This window comes from Perca fluviatilis, chromosome 3 (genome assembly GCF_010015445.1).
Source record: "Perca fluviatilis chromosome 3, GENO_Pfluv_1.0, whole genome shotgun sequence".
In the NCBI taxonomy this organism is placed as follows: Eukaryota; Metazoa; Chordata; class Actinopteri; order Perciformes; family Percidae; genus Perca; species Perca fluviatilis.
This window is the reverse complement of record NC_053114.1, coordinates 1,898,388-1,917,840: the sequence shown is the minus strand read 5'-3', so window position 1 is coordinate 1,917,840 and position 19,453 is coordinate 1,898,388. Positions and strand designations below refer to the sequence as shown.

Sequence of the window (19,453 nt, the reverse complement as noted above, 5' to 3'; positions counted from 1 at the left end):
AAAAAAAACTGTTTGGATGAAGAGACCATGTTCTCTCTAGACAGTTTGCCTCTGAGAGGATGTAAAACTTTATTCTAATTGATAGGGTTAATTAACGTGGTGGTCACATTGGATTTGTAGTGTTCGTCCGAAAGTGAAACCCTGTGGAAGCCACTGCCAGCTGTTCGGGGACAGTGAGTATACAACAACGCTATAATGATGTTACCCAAAGTTAGCAGTGAACAGGGGGGCTCCCTCTAGGATTTGAATCCCCACGGCGGTGCAGTGCCTTGTCTTACTTACACTTCAACCAGATAAGACAATAGCGTACATAGCCTGGGTGTTTTTTTTTTTTTTTTTTTTTTTTTTTTTTTTTTTTTTTTTTTTTTTTTTTTTTTTTTTTTTTTTTTTTTTTTTTTTGTGTGGTGTGTGTGTGTGTGTGTGTGTGTGTGTGTGTGTGTGTGTGTGTGTGTGTGTGTGTGTGTGTGTGTGTGTGTGTGTGTGTGTGTGTGTGTGTGTGTGTGTGTGAGAGCAGCCCTGCAGTCAGCAGAAAGCAGCCTGAGGACAATGAGAAGTGATGAGCATCTCAGAGCAAATGCCGCTCAGCTGTCAGATTGTTGTGTTGGCGTGTACAGCGTGAGTCCGCTTGGCTCTCGTTGGCTCGCACTTGTAGCCACTAGCGCTGACACGGCAGGTCATGTTCCCCCCGTCAAGGTCTATTTATTGCATGTTGCTCTTTATGTGTGTGTGGGGGTGTGTGTGTGTGTGCGCATATGTGACGTCAGCTGACCCATTAGCTCAGGACTGTGTTGTGACGTGTGAATGTCGTTACCATGGCTCCCTGTAGTTTCTTTTTATAGAGTGCAATTGTGGACGTACTGTAATTAAAGATGAGGCTCCAAGTAGGCTGTCAAGTCAGGTCAACTTGATTTATATAGCACATTTTATACAATGTAAGCTCAATGGGCTTTACACAAAACAATCATGAACAAAATAAAATAGTAAGAGATGAGCACGTGTTTAAGTACATCTAGAAATATTAGTCATCCCCTGCCCACCCACCAACATAAACATACCCACCCACACATACCTAAAGAGAAAGAGAGAGTCGGAGAAAGGGGGAGGACAGAGAGAAAGTGACAGACAGACAGAGATATGGAGGCAAGCTAGCCATAGGACTGAGAGAACAGGTAGCTAGGTCTTAAGGGTGCTTTTTTAGCAACACAGTTGTGGTACATCTTATATCATCATAAACAGTTTGTTCCAGAGATTGGGCTCATAATGACTGAATGGACCTTCATCAGATGTATTACTGATTATGTATACAGTTAGGAGACCAGTGTCTGATGATCTAGGAGTTCTGGAGGGTTTGTAAGCAGTCAGAGATGTAGTTCAAATGATTTTCACACCAGACATATGTGTCAAATAGTGTAGGGAGGAATAACATGTAATAATAATAATAACTTTTTAAGAAAAATTACTTAAGTGCAGTTACAGAAACTCTGCACTGTGAGAACCATACTGCTGTTTATTTATATATATTATATAGTTATTGCAAACTATAAAGATTTAATGTTCAATTTGTTCAGACCTGTGTATGAAATGTTTGCTGCTGCATGTTTTCAATTCAAAACATTACATTTCAAACTAAACATGTCAGGGTGTTTGTATTAAAGGAAATACGATAATAAATTTAGTGATATTAATTATATTATTATAAGATCAGATAATGATGAGAGAAAGCTGAGCAAAGCTCCCTATTTTAAAAGAAGGTTAGTATTTTAAATTTGTCTTCAAATACTTGATAGCACTATAGTTATAATTAAAATAAATAATTAAAGTCAATTGTCTACAACCCAGATATTAGAAGCACAAGGCTAATTCTGGTTATCTGTAAGAATTCAAGCTTTTGCCTTATGTTCATTAGAAAGTCAAATGAAATTAGTGCATGTGAATGATTGCTTAAAATAACTGCTAGCAACTTATTAATATTTGATGTCAACACCTTAGCCCCAAACAACACCTCAAATTTCAGTACATTTCCAGTCATATCTAATTTATGCAATTCCAAGACTGTTTAGGAACCCCAGTATGCAGAAATAATAAAAAACACCTTTTTTAGAATAGCCTTAAATAACACATTTATACTGCATCAGAAAAGCTGCATGGGATTAGCAGCAAGTGGGCAGGTCTGTAAAGGGGAGACCAGCAGGGAGGGACTGACAATCTGTGCGTTCGGGAAAAGTCCAGAACGGCCGTCCAACCGTTGCCCGTCGGCATCAGCACAAAAAAAGTCTAATAAAGCGATATTAACAGCCAAAAACAGGGGGCGCTAATCCGATCACTTATATGCTACGTGTAAAAAAAAAAAAAAAAAGAAACTGAGAAGAGTAGGCCTACTAGTCTGCCTATCACCAGACTAAACCCAATCTTTGCAGGGCAAAATCAAATCGCCAGTAGGTCGGGCTGGGTTTACCCAGTCTATAGGCCTACATCATTAGACGTGACAATGGCCAGGAGAAAATATAAGGAGAAAGGTGGATGGGAAAAATTCAAAGAAAAGAGGGCCAAGTCTCTCGAGACTGATGCAGCAAAATGCTAAAAGCTCACAGAGCAGTAATGTTGTAGTCCTTGACGACCAAAGCAGCACTGCATCACTTAGCCAGAGTGTAGAGGACCAAGTGGAAGCTGAGCCTGAGCATCCACAGCCTGGTCATGATGAGGGACAGACAGCGGAGTTCATTTCACATCAGCAAGACGTACTGGTAAGTGCCAGGAGCAGGGCACATTATAATAGGCTGCCTTTATCCCTATCTTAGCGAATTGCATAGTCAGCTATCAACATGGGTGTGCGTCATGATTATGAAAATGATCGTGCCATTTAGTGCTGTCAAACTTAACGTGTTTAATAATTTCTGTTAGGTTAATTTGAAACATTAAACACGTTAGAAATGAATCGCAGGTTAACCGCGATTTCACTTGGTTGTATATGAGAGGTTGTAGTGAGCTCACTTTTGCTGCTAGGATGAAGACTATGGTATTGAATTAAATGGGAAAACATCAGGCATGCATGTAACCAAAAGTTTAACAAAAAGAAATCCTAGCTTGCACTTTCTGTCTGTCTTCCATCAGAGTGCAGTTTTTCCTAAATTTACGTTTACTATTGTGGAACTGGCAAAGGCCTGGTGGTTGTTTGTGAAAGCTTCACAGACAACATTGATAGGGCCTAGTCATTTTCATCATTTCACAGCCTTAATATGAATCAAAAGTGTAATATGACATTGACAAAATATTAAATAGGTTACTCAATGCTAATTCTTTAACACAAAGCAACACATGTTATATACATTTATATTTGAATAGCTATAAGTTATAGTATATAGTAACTAACACTCTCAGTGTAGTTTTGGTATAGGCCTACAATGTATCTAATCCCCATGTTCAGGTACAGCCACTAGCCTACTTTATCTCTGAAAGTGTAGTCAGAAATACTCTGAACTGTTTTATAATTACAAGTTTGTGTAATTTGGGGTTTTTGTAGCCAGTGACATTACATCATTGGTTTTGAGATGTTACTTGCTGTGAATACCTCGTCTGATAGGCTACAGTATTGTAGCATAGTATCAGGACATCCTGGCTAGTGTCTGTCGCACACGGCTAGGGGCGAATGGCCGGATGATGGGCCTATTTGGGAGAAAGTCCAGGGCCGTTTTTTTTAGCCCCAGTCCGTCCCTGGAGACTAGTGAGTACCCATAGAACTCAGTTTCATTCAGATATCTTGAGCTGAGAGGTCAAGGGACCTCCTTGAAAATGGCAGTTTTTGCCCTCGACAAAATTTTGCCTAACTTTGGAGTGTTACTAGCCCTCTTTCTGACAAGCTAGTATGTCAAGGTTGGATTCACACATATGCATAGATGAGTTTTAAGAAGTAAATGTATAAGGTACTCTTTTCCCCACAATCCTGAAACTTACAACATGCCTGACATCCAGTAGCAGTAATAAGACTACACCAATGAGTAAGTCCTTAGTGGTGAGAAATGACCTGATTTCTGGTTTCGCAGACCACAAACTGGCAGCACAGATTAACAGCACAGAGGCAGTAATGGCAGACTTCTGTATACTACCACGTGATGCACTTTAATATATATATATATATATATATATATATATATATATATATATATATATATATTCTTTTTTTACATTATAATTCACACTTCATCATCATATCATTAAAATAAAATTTCAGAAGGTACATGAAGGTATATGTTTAATCTGAATTATGGTAGCTGTCGTCAAGCTGTCACTGAAACTTCACATTTGATTTAATTGCAACAGAACAAGTGTTCTCCCTCACATTTTGTGACTGGCCAGTGCATATTTTACACTGGCTGCATTAGAATAAATAAGTAGCTAATTGGGATGCACAAGTTGATCAGATCTTAGGGCTAGTGAATCAATTCTTTGGGGATGTTAGTTTCTTAGCAGGAGACCAGCACTCTGTCTGTGTATTCAGCAGTGTTTTGAGAAGCACACAGCTGGATCTCCCTGGCTACTGGCCCAATTTGTACGTTTTAAATTCTGTGCTTTTACGAAACAAACATCCAAACATCCTGATATATATAGATTAGGCGTGTGACGAGACACCCAGCTCACGAGACGAGACACAAGATTGGGTTCTGGAGATTGAGACGAGCCGAGATTTTAACACTATTTTACAGAAAACTTCAATGAAGAAGTAAGACTGGAAAAATAGTCCTTTATTCAATCGAACGTCACAAAATGAAAACCGAGCACTGAAAGGTTTTGCAACAAACTCAAATGACTGGCTTCTCTCCTGTAGAACTAACAGTTCCACTGTTACTTATTCCATATGTACGGTGGAGAGAGAGTCTCTTCACCCTGAGAACCAAGGTTATAACATGACTAAGCGTTTTCTGGCAGTAGTTGAGACCAAATGTTTTGTACTTTAATTTGTCATTGTACAGTAGACCGAGAGAAATAAATCTTAATTTACTATTACTATTATTGATTATGTTCTAAAGCACAAATCAAACACTCAACAGATGATTTTATCCTTCTCTGCATTTTATTAATTGCAGCACTAAACAAGGAAGTAGGCTACTCTAGTATTGATTTATGACCATTATAGGACGAAGGGAGAACATTTCTCTTTGTTTAATATCATTAAAAGTAAAGTTAGCTTTTGCTGTCCGCTTCCCGACTCATTTTAACAGAGAAAGAGAGTCGTCCGCTTGAGACAGCGAAACAGTGAACTGCACGCTGCCGACACGTGTGTGTCTGGTTGGGAGAGAGCGGCGGTACTCTCTAACGTTCTAACAATGGGTTTTACAGGCAGCTTTTTTCTTCTGCTATCGCTCTGCAAAAGTAAACTCAGAGTCAACTTTGGAGAACAGCCGGGGACATTTGTTACACTAATTTCAAGGCTGCTGCTCTGCACTTGTGTACTGATATCACAAGACACTTTTTACCTCGATGAGAAATCATCACGTCACACCTCTAACATAGATATATATGATCAAGAATCCCAGTGTGTATACTGAACAATCACAATGCTTATGAATCTTAGATCGTAATGGTTTTAGTGTCCACTTTAAGATATAACTATTTTTAACCACTAAAGTAAATTGAAGCCCTTGTCTCTAATTTAAAACAAGCTTCCTGAAACTTCTGGAGGTCTGAACAACTGCCTTTCTTTTGCTTTTACTTTTTGTTGCTATTGTTGTGTGCACATGATTTATGTTTTCTCCTGTAGACATAAACATGCTATGCCCATTTTTCTCCGTTTTAGAATCATGGGCAATGCTATTTTGCTTAAAGGTCCAATGTGTAGGAATCTAGCGTTGAGATCATATATCGCAATCAACTCTCTGACACCACGCAGTTCAAAGTAGGTATTACAGCTACGGTAGCCTTCACGCTTCAAAAAGCCGATCTCTTGCTCTTTTCAATATCCTTTTTCTTTTTCTGCGCGAAGAAGAAGACTTCTGTTGCTGAAATTAGGATTTTGAATACGTGTGGTCCTCCATGTTTCCTTCTTCAAACTTGCCACCGGGGCCGGGAAGCTACGATACCCATTAGCAGCATTAGCAGCAGCTGTGAGTTGATCATGTGACAGAGAAAACGTGAAAGGCGGAGCAGTATGTCCTGTATGTCCCTTACCGGCTAACGTATTTCAAGATGGAGTATGAATATGGAGCGTCTACCCCAGTTCATGCAAATGCAAATGTCAAATTTCAAGCCAAAAGGAATACTTGGAATTGATGGTGGTGGTAAATATTCATGAAAAAGGACAAGTTGGTTAACCGTCAACACAGATTTTGATAATGAACAACTAAACACGTTACACAGTGGGGCTTTAAATGAAGACTGGCAATTTTTGCGTAACGCACCTAAAACTCTTCTCACTGGCCGGCTCATTGTCACAATGATGAAAACACATACAGACCCACACAGAGTACACAGACCAGGTCATCCTCCACTTGATTAGGTTAGTCTTGTGAAGGAGCTGCCATCAGTCTTAATATTACACTAGAAAATGGCTAGATCAGTCGCACAGAGGCTGTATAGGCTGTAGTGTGTGTGTGTGTGTGTGTGTGTGTGTGTGTGTGTGTGTGTGTGTGTGTGTGTGTGTGTGTGTGTGTGTGTGTGTGTGTGTGTGTGTGTGTGTGTGTGTGTGTGTGTGTGTGTGTGTGTGTGTTTGAGAGATAGAGAGACTGCTCTACTGGCTAGATAGATATCTATTCCCCACATGATGTGTGCGAGCTGTTGAGGGATCTTGTTTTGGCCATGGAGGAGCTGTTATGTGCTTGTTACATGTCATCCAAAGATTGAAGTATGGAGAACAACACAGTCTAACAGAAGAAACACTACATTTGAGTTTCCTCTCTCTCGTGACTGTAGTAACAGACTTGCCTACAAACACTCACGACACGGACTCATCTACTTCCTGGAGCGACGGCGTGACCATTGAGTTGTGAAGGACATCTGCATTCATGCCGTTTATGTCCATATTTTTCTGCCTCTTTCTTTTCATGCATCAGTGGATTCATGCCACGGAATTCATGCCACAGAATTTCTAATGTAGAATGTGTGATTTAAATTCATAATTTCTTTTCCACTGCCACACATACCTTACATTCAGGAGTGTTTAAGTGGATGTGTAAAGACCTCTAAAAGTGCCTCCTTTTTTGTTTTTTACTGGGAGTTTATTGGGTGTTTCACATTTGGCAGGAAAATAAAAAGGAGAGAGAAAGTTTGACATGACGAGGCTAGGGCGCGCTGACAGTGTTATTTCCATGGGGTGCCAAGTGTGTTTTAGCTTCATTGCATCTACACAGGAAATTAAAATGTCACTAAAGTCTGACGGTTTTCTTTTTCCATCACCTAAATGCAGATTGCCAGGCACATTCCTTCTTCTCAAACGTGTCCATTTAATTGACTGTAAACACTCATCCCACTCGTTTCCCAGTAGGAAAGAGTATTCTGACAATCAGTTTCTGTCACATAGTATATTTGCATTCAAGCTGCATGACATTGTTTGTTCCTCTTGGTGCCTTCATGTACCGACATCTTACTCTTTTCCGTGTTTTGTAATTTGAGGATACGTTTCGCATCAATTTTACTCAGGATTCATTTTAAAAATTGCTGTCAGATTAACACTAACAATGACACAATTTACAGTGTGTGCCATAGCCAACAGAGATGCAGAGACTCTAAAAGAGACTCTGTGAAGTGCATTTTTTCTGACCTGTTAATCACACAGACATGAAGAGAGAAAACTGCTGAAGTGAGAACGGTTATTCTTTAATGTGTGAGAATAAAATGCAATACACTAAACCAATTTTATATATGTGTATATATATATATATATATATATATATATATATATATATATCAGGGCTCAACATTAACGGTTGCCCGGTTGCCCTTGGCAACCAAATTGTGACAATTGGCAACCTAATCATCACCCCTGGTTGATGTGATTTGAGTGGTGAGTGGCTTTCCATCTCTGTCTGCACTATTTCTCCCCCAAGAAGGACACCGTGAATAGGTTGGTCAACAGAACTTCAAACCATACTGGACCTTTAGTTTAGTGTGGTCTAACTAATAGAACTCCTACCTGATGTCATCACTGGTCTCCTCTCTACGTGATGCCATCGCCCACCTCCTGTCTGTCTCATTCCCTCCTTGCCTGTGTTGTCAGACATGTTGTCAAACAAACATTATGTAATAGATTTTTCATTTGTTTTTCCATATTAATAATATGAAGGAATGAATCTGTTGGTATCAAGTGGCTCCCCCTACACTTCCACCTAATGTTAGACCTACCTGAATGAAATTAACTCACTGTTAAATATAGCAGCCTAAATTCAATTCTTAAATCAGCCTAGTGATGGCATCAGATATAAAATATAGTTTAATTCAGCTTTATTCATCTCCACTTCTAGGACACAAGAATAGCCAGAAACAGCCTTGGGCTTTGGGCACTATCTGCAGTCATTTTATATAAAGCCGTTGTTGAAGTTTTTACGGTCTCATTGTAAGTGTTATTTTATGTGTTATTCAAGTATTATGCAGTAAGGTTGTGCTGCTGTTGAAATTACATTCACATTTTGGATTTTAAAAAACAAATATGGAGAGCCACTTAGCACAGACCTTTAAAGAGAGAGAGATAGATGTGACCCTGTAATTACAGCTTCCATGTCACCCAACAGATGTAACTATAGCTTGTATGTCTGACAGCTAATGGTAAAACAAAATCTATTAATGATTCCATGGTAAACCAGAGTTATGTTATGTTATGTAAGCTATGTTTTCCAGCTTCTTGTCATTTATTGTGCATGCTACCTTATATTTACCAGTTGTTATTTGACCTTAATAAAATTGAAATATGTCATGCATGGAATTGGTACCATAGGGTTTAACCAAAATCTAAATGTTGCTATCAGCAACATTGGTTTGCATTAAGCTAGCAAACACTAGCCAGTCTATTAACATGAATATTTGCAAGCCTCCAAGTTTGGTAGCAAATCTATGAATGATTCCTTGGTAAACCAGAGTTATTGCATTAGTTATGTTTTCCAGATTCTTGTCATTTATAGTACATGTTACCTTATAGTATATTTTCCAGTTTTCAGCTCAGCAACCTTAGTTTTGCATATTCTAAGCTAGCCGTAAACCCCCATTTGGCTGCTACATTCCCAGTGTTAGCAAACACTAGCTAGTCTGTTAACATGAGTATTTGCAAGCCTCAAGCACAGACGTCACTCTTTAAATCTTTCCTGTTGGAGTCCACCATCCACTTATTTATCTGCTGTCGCATCCCTTGACATGCCATCTCCTTTTCCCTCTTTCTTTTTCTATTTTTAGAAACTTCCCGCTCCCTGCCCCCCGCTCCCCGCTCCCTCTTCTATGTCAACATTCTATGATGGAATCTTATGCGAGCGCCTACTCTAGCCTGTTATTCCTCTAAAATGTTATATAACATTTAGGAAATGCAGAAATGATTTAGAAACGCAACAGCAGCTACATATAAAAATACCAAAAAAAACATCGCTTTGGCGCCCCCCATGGTGCTGCGCCCCTATGCGCTGCATATAGCGCATACCCACTTCTTGCGCCACTGGCTGTGAGCCGATAGTGTCTAGGCTTTGAGTCCTGCTACAGTCTTGTGTCTTATGTCCTATGTTCTCTGTCCCTATAATCCCAAATGAGACCGACTTCAAACAAATGGCTGGTCTTATCCCTCTGCGTTATTGATGTACGGTGTCAGTGACCGTGATGCCTGCAGCCTGACCCCGAACAGCATGAAATTCAAACAAACGATGAATAATCCGACCCCTAAAATGTATTGATCATCTGTGTCCTTCATAGATGACTTTGGTCCAAAGCCTGTGATGTGTTGATGTGGTGTTTGCTCAGAATTGATGAGCAGTATAGTTACAGCAGGACTGTTTCTGGACACTAATGTGCCCTCGGACAGGATTCCACTAGCATTACTAAAGGCTTTGATCTTTTAAATAATAAAATGACAAATTTTATATATGAATAAAGCTGAATTAAACTATATTTTATATATATATATATATATATATATATATATATATATATATATATATATAAAATATAGTTTAATTCAGCTGTATTCATCTCTACTTCTAGGACACAAGAATAGCCAGAAACAGCCTTGGACTTTGGGCACTAACTGCAGTCATTTTATATAAAGCCGTTGTTGAAGTTTTTACGGTCTCATTAAATGATGAATCATCTGTGACAGTTTTCTGGAATACCTACAGTATGTGATTACTAAACATGCTTTGAAAAGCAATGCTAGATGACAAGACCAAAATCCCGATTAAAAAAACGAAAGTGTTTGTTCCCTGATGAAATTAAAGTGAAACCTGTTTATCAAGGATGTTAAGTAGCAGCCTATACACAGTGTGGTCAGTAAGGGTCAAGGAACAAATGTTTATCTTTGATGGGAGCTCCATCTGAATTCTGCCTCAGGCATATAATTAATAAGCTTGTGAACTTCAAAGCAGCAAGTTTGCCCTTGCCACACGGACGCCATTTCATTTTAAATTAAAGCTTTAAAAGAAAGAAAACCTCTTGTTTATTCACACAAAGTGATAGCAGAAGGCAGGGACGGATTGGAACTGAAAAATGACCCTGGTCACTAATCACGACCATTCATACATAACAATGGGCCTCATTCACCACACGTTCTTAAGAACAAATTTGTTCATAAACCCCACTTACGCGGTTTTCACAAAGATTCTGGCATTCACCGATGTTTTCTTATTTGGGATTTGTTCTTAGGTAGGAACAGAATCTACGGACACTCGAGCACTCTTACGCACAATTGAGAGTTGACATGTTTGCGCAAAATAAGAAGTTATACCGTTTTTGTCAGTTAAAATTTCATATTTCTCTCCTTTATAATTTTGTAAATAATTTTCATTACTTTACACATAATTTATTTTAATACATACACACTACACTTACACTTCTGCTCATTTGTAAAGCACTTTATATTGCCATTGTATATGAATTGTGCTAGGCCTATATACTTCATCAGTTCTGCACCCTTCTCCGGATACAGCGTTCACTGCATGAGTACGTTTTATTTGCTGCTTTGTATCCACTGCTGACTCTACTAAATATGAGGTCTCATTTTTTCGCTATCTTCTTGCAGCAGTGCCTTCACTTCAGAATTACAAAAGTTTTTCTTTCTTTTGGAGTCGATGCCTCCACCGACTTTACCACGTCTTTTCGACATTTCGACAAGTGTGCACACAGCCCTGTCATCTCATGCCCTTTTATGGGAATTAGCGGGGCGTTTACCTATGCTAAATAGGAGCAACGGGCACAAGCTTTCAATTTACAAAGACATTGGGATTCATCATTCTAAGAACACACCTGCGACCAATTCTGCTTTTTAAGAAAACGTCATGAATCAGACGTAGACTTTTCTTAGGAACTTTCTTAAGAACAAATTTAAGAAAACAATTAGGAAGATATTGGTGAATGAGGCCCAATGGGTTCAACATTTTGAATTCAATTCATTTGACATATTTACTTGTTGATCTGATGATGGAGCAAGATGGAAAGTAAGGGATCACCAAGTTTCATGGCAATCCACCAAAAACTACAAATGTGTACCTCATGGGGGCACAATAGGAAAAGTCAGGTGATCATCAAAGTCAGCAGGATTCATCCTTTGGGGACCAAATTGTATGGCAATTCATCCAGTGGTTGTTAGATATATTTCAGTCTAGACTGACGTGTAGGGCCGACCAATGGACGGGCAGACTTTGCCATGCTAAATCCTAAAAATAACAGAACTACATTTGAAGTATTCAAGAAGAAAAGGGGCATAATTTTGATCCGGCATTTATTTGATTAATTTATGCTAATCTAGTTTATTTGCCTATAGTGAAATTTGAAAGCTCATAAAACTGGAGGTTAAAATTTGTAGATGTGCACAACATAGAGAAAGTTGAGGATTTGTGTAATGTGAATTTCTACCTTTGCTTCACAAGGTGTGCAAGTAGAAAGACAAATAAAACAATGTGGGTTGTGTATTGGCACAAGCGTCTCGCAGAGATGTTGTCACATTTGTAGAAATAGAAGTATATTAGTTTCTGTTAGACAACACTCCAGGAGTTTGTTTTCACAAAACACTGAGTGGATTGGCTCCACTGTATTTAAGCCTGTCCTGTAGTTACCATTCGTTAATGCTTAATGGTGTGCTGCTGGATAGTTCTATAAATATTCTATAAAGTGCAGAAGAATAAATAAAGGATGAGGATGAGTGAATGTGGAAGTGTGGAGAAAACAATTAGGGAACTATGGACAATAAATGGACACTATGTAACAGGGGACATTCCACAGTTTGTTATGAATATCCGAGTGGTATCAGGGTCACCTGGCACCTGTCAATCCATTGTAAAGAGCCGGTGCCTGAGTGGAAATCCTTCACAAAATAATTACAGTGCTCACTTTTGTTCAAATGGGTGTACAGTGTGTACTGTGTGTACAGTTAATGTTTGTGATTAACATGTTTGTGGCAATGTGGCTTCATCCACCCACTGCCTGTGCGATTGAGCCAGGGACACTGCGATGTTCCCTTTTGAATAGGTGCATTGGGTTTGGCTGCTGTTCAGTACAGCACTGGGTGCAGACCTTATTAACAGGCTATTGGGCTTCAGCGTGACTCCATCAGGCAAATCAAGGCAACCTAGACCCAGGACTCTATTAGTATGCTAATAAAGTCACTTCTCTAATGACTGATTAGCAATTCAGCAGATTTTGTCCTCTCTCCGCTTGTACACATAATTAAGTGAAATGCTCTCTTAGCACTCACATATACACGCACTTGCAGTGTTAATAGCATGCACATTTATTTTTTTATGTTTCTCATTGTCGGCAATTTATTTTCTAATGATCCCTCCCTCCTTTCTTTGGTTGTTTGTCTTGTCCACATTCACCTAGCACACAGAACAGTTATTTCAATTGTCTGAAATATAATGTGAATGCGAGGAACGCTTAAGCACAGTTAATATTAATTTGAGTGTCTTTGTTTTGACTGTCAGCTGCAGTGAAGCTTGAGTCATTGTGTAAGATAATTTTATTTCTCTGTTTGACCCTCTTGATGCTTGAAACATGTGGATACATGTTGACACAGTGGCCCTTAGGGCACAGCAACAGCACCGTCACAGACGACACTTGTTCCACATCAGCGTGCGTTGGTGTTGAACATGTAACACACGCTGGGCAACATGTCTAACTCTGGCATCTCTGTCTTCCTCAGTGCTCAGCGGCCTCTGCTTCAATGACTGTCCAGAAGATGTCAAGGTAAGAAATCGGTCTTTGTTTGTCCTTGTTTTCTAATGACAGCATAACAAAGTGAAATGTCTTTCTTATCTGTCTGACAACTGACCAGTCCGACCCAGGTGTGTCCCTCTGGGTATACTGTCTTGTACCCATTACACTTATCTTTCCATGCATGCATCTTTAGCTTCCTCCAGAGTCTGTACTTGGTACGTTTTTCAGCGGAAGAGCGAGAGATAGGCTGGAATATCATGACTGCTGGCCAAACTTCATGTCTATAGGGAGGATCACATTTATATTCAGGAAATTAGGGAAGGGGATTTGAATGGGTGATGTGTTTTTGAGCTCTAAGGCAGTATAAGCTCCTCTTTATGTGTAAATTGGCTAGCCTGAACAATTTGACCAAGAGAATTGAAAGCACAAAGATAAATGAGGTTTGTTTTTATATGATAAAATACCATGTGATTTCCACCTGTCCATACCCCTCCCCCATTTTTTTTTCTTCATTGCGACAAGCAACAGAACTTCACAATACAAGTCAGTAGCCATTGCTTACTGTATATCATGCCCTCCCTTGTGGTTGGCATTGTCCAATAAAATATCAGTGTAAGATGTTTTAATACAAGGGCAAATAAATGCCAGGTGTGGCCGTTTTCCAACTCCTGTCTTCTGTAAATATATTTTGAGGTTTGTTGTTGTTCAGGGACACTTTGACAGTAATGGTGTCTGTGGAGACTGGGTTTGTACTCATGCTTTTATAATAACAGGTATCCGTTTGTATTTTACCATCTGCTCATTCTTCAGTTTATGAGGTATCCAAGGCTTCATGTCTGCGTGACGAGGCCAGACTGTGCTTATCAGTTTGATACATACAAGCTTCAAAGATTAACTTCAGCCTTTCAAAGTGCTCCCAGCTCGGCCTTAAGCTCCATTAGTGACTCTAGAATGTGTTTCATTAACAAAAGCTTGGGCAAGAAAATGGTATAAATACATAAAGATACAGATACCGCAATGTACAAACTTAGAACAATCAAATACAAAAAAATACACAAAAACAGAAGTAACAACAAATGTTGACCTTTTGTATTACTCATTTCGAAGACATTGTGTAATATCAAATCAGCACATTGACGGCTGTTGAAATAGTGATACAACAAAACAAATTCCATCAACTTGCCAGCTCTTCAGACTGAAAACAGCTTTTGCGTAAAGTTGTCGATGGGGACGTGTTGCTTCAGATTCTGGTGAGAAGATACAATCCAGTACAATGGCCAGATTTATTAATATATCATCAGTTTAAAGGCTTAACCCACAACACTTCACAGCAGTATATACAGTATATGAGGGAAGCAGTATAACCCACAGCAGCAATAATGTTAACCTCCAATCCCAAGGTAAACAGTAGAAATATGCCATTCTCTCTACAAAGTAATCTTCCAGGAATGTGGCCTTGCACACTGTGCTTTACCAGATGACATTGCATTGTGTTGCTGCAAGAGTCCCAGTCCCATGCATTGGACACATTCATCAGACAGCTGCCACCATGCTTTTTACCGTTAGAAAAGACTACAGTGCAGTTCATATATTTCACCGATAAACCTGAGAATTACACTGAACTACATCCAATAATTACCAGTTTCATTTTTGTATCCCTCTACCTGTCTGTCCATGTGCACTCTCCCTCTCTCTTGATCACCCTCTCTCTTTCATCTTTGGTGTCTTGGAATTAACTTCCATTTATGGTAGCAACGTTAGTCCACCAAAGCTGTACGGCCTCTGACCTGAGTCCAACCATAGTTGGAGAGCCGGCTGACGTGAATCCACACACACAGCTAGACCCATGACACACGACCCGCGTCATTGTGTCAGTCTGAAGGGGCTATAAGGTGTTGCTGGGACAACATATCATAAGCTCTTAAACTATAATGCACGTTTGAAGTTAAATGTAGCCACCAATTAATAGAGCAGTTAGCCCAAAGCTACTTCACTGTATCCCAAAGAGCCAACGTCTGATGACGATGTGTAGGTGGAAAGAGACATCTGACAGAAATACAGCAGCCAATAGCGTCTCCTCATATAACCTTTCACCAATGGAAAGCCCTTTGCAAAACACATTAGCTTTGACATCAACAAGAGGCTGCTGGTATTAGAGTTGTTTTGGTTTTCTGTCTGTCTACTCTTCCACCGGCTTGTTGTCTAACTGAAAGGTATGATGAATGCTGTAGACGAGTGGAGCTCGCGGCTGTTTCTACTCCTCTCCTCTCCCATCCATCACCCCCTCTATCTTTTCATTTCACACCCCCACTCTTCTTCTTAGTCACACCTCTCTTCCTCTTCGTCTTTCTATGAGCCCACTAATCTGCTCCTCTGTGGCTTTCTCGTCTCTCTCTCTCTCTCTCTCTCTCTCTCTCTCTCTCTCTCTCTCTCTCTCTCTCTTTTTTTGACCTCATTTCTATTCCTTCCTCACCCGACCGCTGAGTGTCACAGCACAAAGGGCCAGGTCTCTCTTGCAGTGTGTATGTACAACAAGCTTGTGGTTAGCTGATGTAAAGCGAAGGATGGCTCGACAGATCTCTTCATTAGTTGTCATCCTTTCGTAATGAAGAGCTAAGACAAACCCCTCTGTAACACGCAGCCGCCACTCATTCACGCTCAGTCAGACTAGGTCAGACATTTGCCAAGTCACCTAGTGGAAGTAAAACAACAACAAAAACTGGTCAAGTTCACTGTGGTGACAGCATGCCTGTCTATCTTTATGCCGGCTCACTCTCCGGCTTGTTTCTCCCTGGCCTCTTCCGCCCTTACGGACAGACAGCTGATGCTTCTGCCTTGCTTGTCTGTCAAAGCAATTTGTAAACTTCGGTTTTAAAGGTGCTATATAAATAAAGTTATTATTATTATATTATTAAATTAAAAGACACTTGCAAAATCAGTTTCTTCATTTGTGTTTGCATGTGTGTTTTTGCAGCCTTTTGGTGTTAACCAGCCAGGTCCCTATGTCATGTACACCACAACAGACTCCAACGGCTACCTGAAAAACGCCTCAGGTAAGGACTTTCTTTTTTTAAATCTCCTTCAAAGGTAGCTTTCACTTCTTGTGCTAAATTACCCACTTCAGTGATAGAGAATAACCAGAGAAATGTTTCTTTTTCTGAGAACGTCACTGCCTGAGCATTTATACATTCACGTCAGATTTATTAATAACTTAATCTCCTAACAATGACAGCTGTCCTTAGTCTGGCTGGACACCTTGGAGTTTGTTTTTGGAGGATTTTAAGAAAACAGAATGAGAAGAAGAGGGACATATTGATTTTATTTGCTTTTTTGCTTTTTTTATAAAAGAGAAAATAGCCTCTATGCCTTAAAGACAATGGCTGAAGCAGAAAGGACGGCTAAAGAAAAGGCAACTGGAGGGGGATTAAATCAGTTTGATAAGGCTGTAATGCTTGCTCCATGATGCTTATGGAGTGTGTGTGCTGTGTTCATACTTCTATATTCATTTTCAAGTCATTATATACCAGTATAAATGCAGGTCTTGCTCACATTTGTATTCTGTAAAATGTTGCGATATATATCCAAATGTTTAATTGGTACAGGAAAATGAATACTCAACTGATGCTTGTCCAGATTTATTTTTAAAAGATGAGTCCAAGTTTCCAGCACTATCAATCAAATATTCAGCCTGGAGTTACTGCAGTTGCGCTGTCTGTAGGATACAGTTTTCTCATAGTTTCTGCAGGAATATCGCAGAAAAAGACTGAAAGCTTGCAAAACACTGGAGGCCTTATTTCCCCCATAACTTCTTCCACAGTGGACTGAAACATTCAACATGCTGCAGCTTCCTCCTTTTTGCTTCTCATTTAAGTCCAATGTACATATATTTCTAGAAAGGACCAGTGTCTTTGTTACAATTTGAAAAGCCACACAAGACCTGTGGATGTTTTCTTTGGCAGTTCATAAAGGATGAGTGTGCATGTGCATGCAACTGGTTAGGATGGGATGATCAAGAGTGCTGGAAGTGAGTTTCTGTTGCCCTTTGATTGTTTTTTCATGAAATTGACTTCATGTAGTCTCAAAGGGCTCCTCCCTTCTGTTCTTGTTAAGCAATCCTGTCAACATCTGGCTGTGTTCTGTACTGGAATACACAAGGTACCACGTTGTCCGTAGGAGGTTTAGGTCCACATTTTATAACATAAGCACATAACTTATGATTTAATTTATTTCCTTCATGTCACCTGTAAGCCCTGACTCCAGCTGTATTCATGATTATGTTGTAGCCTGTAGGATCACTGGGTCTCCATAGGATGAGACATTTCTGCAATCCTGGAGCTGATGAACACTGCGCACCTCTTCTATTTCAGACTGTTAAGGGTAGAAAGACGCATAGGTAGAGAGAGAGAGAGATGCATAGAAGGATAAGACGAGACATTGAGGACAGCAATGCTGCTGTGTTGTATTAGCCACAGTTAACCTAGTTGATATTACATTGTGGAAAGGACACAGAGCTGCATGAGGACAAGATGCACTGACAGCCTGGGGTCAGGGATATATATAGTCACACAATGCATTCCTATGTGCAGTACAATCCCACTTTGTCAGATTTCCTTGTTTCATTTATCTGTTAGCACAGTTGGAGTATATATATTTAAAAAGAGTAGACCGATCACAGTCTAACATCATTATTATTTCACAACCATTAGACAGGTATATTACTCTTTGCAACAAAACACTGCTGAAACTGTGGCCAGGATAGCTCAGTCGGTAGAGTGGGCGCACATATACAGAGGTTCATACCTCGACGCAGAAGGTCCAGGGTTCGAGTCCGACCTGGAACGATTTCCTGCATGTCTTCCCCCTCTCTCTCCCCCTTTCATTGCTTTTCTATCATTAAAGGCGGAAATGCCCAAAAAATAATCCCCAAAAAATGGCCGCAGACCTTTAAATTAGGCGCTCTGTGTCCAAGCCTAAAACACTGAGTAGACAAAAAGTAATAGTTGTCTTAAAACGTGACAAAACCCACAGTTTGATTTCCTCTCTACACACAAAAATAGGCAGTCAAATGGGCATAAACAGTGGAGAAGGGGGAGTGCTATCAGCATCTGCACCCACGCCCACTGCAGAGATGATAGAGAGTGATTCAGAGTCCCACTGAGAATGGAAGCAGGGACGTTTTTGAAATCATACTAAAGTGAGATGTTGATTTTCAGTCTCCTCCTAAAATAATTTATAGAAATGAAATTACCTGAAACAAAAGACAGTTATTTATATTCTAATTTACATTTATCTAATTGTAAAACCGTGGGTATTATTATGCAGCCTCCAATCTTTTGGGAAAGCTCTAAACATAATTTTTTGTAACCTAGCTGCAGCCACAAGAACAGTAGTGAGGTTGGCCGGCAGTCTCGCAATCGGTGTTGCAATTCATCCCAAAGGTGTTGGCCTAGGATGTGGCTTAGCTCAGGGCTCTGTGCAGGCTAGTCAAGTTGTTAGAAACACACTATTGTAAAAAAAAAAATATCGCTGTTGCAGTTGCTGTTTAGATTTCCTTTTTGTTCCCTACAATCTCTATTTTTTTACACCAATGTATCAAATGACGATGTGAAAACAAAACGTGAAAGGGGTCGCTCATACTGATGAAGCTAAAGATAATTACCATCTGACTCAAACAGACTGTGGAAGTGGAACTCTGCAAACCAAATAACTGGCAATTGGGAGAACCATTTTTTGTCACAAAAATAGGAAAATCCCTCCCAGGCATTCTGAGAGGTGGAATGAAGCAGGATGGGGAATACTAGTCGGGCTGATGATTCACCCCATTTAACTGTGAAACCCCCAGTATGTGTCTCCCCTTCTCTATTTTTAATCTAGTTCATGTGAAGAAGAGATGGATGGTCTTGACATTTTGTCCACTCGGCCAGTACAACTCTTTCTGGGAAAAGTCTCCCAGTGTCTCCCCAGACAGCGTCATTATGTTCCTGGTTCGTTATGTTCAGTAAGCAGAATCACATTAATTTAACATTAGAATATCGTGGTGTGTATTACAGTCTGCCCATCATAACTTCAGCTTATTTTTCCAGTGTGTGTTTGACTGGGGTGCACGGAGGGAGGAGGAGAGCAA

The 19,453-nt window shown here is 39.8% G+C and overlaps 1 protein-coding gene across 1 annotated transcript in view; it reads left to right on the top strand.

Annotated features, from left to right (window-relative positions):
• The window catches only part of itfg1 (integrin alpha FG-GAP repeat containing 1), a 166,172-nt gene that overhangs the window by 121,162 nt on the left and 25,557 nt on the right, over positions 1-19,453 (top strand). The window contains exons 13-14 of the mRNA XM_039795224.1: positions 13,316-13,359; positions 16,304-16,382. Of these exons, the coding sequence (XP_039651158.1) occupies positions 13,316-13,359; positions 16,304-16,382 (123 nt within the window). The remainder of the gene's footprint in view (positions 1-13,315; positions 13,360-16,303; positions 16,383-19,453) is intronic.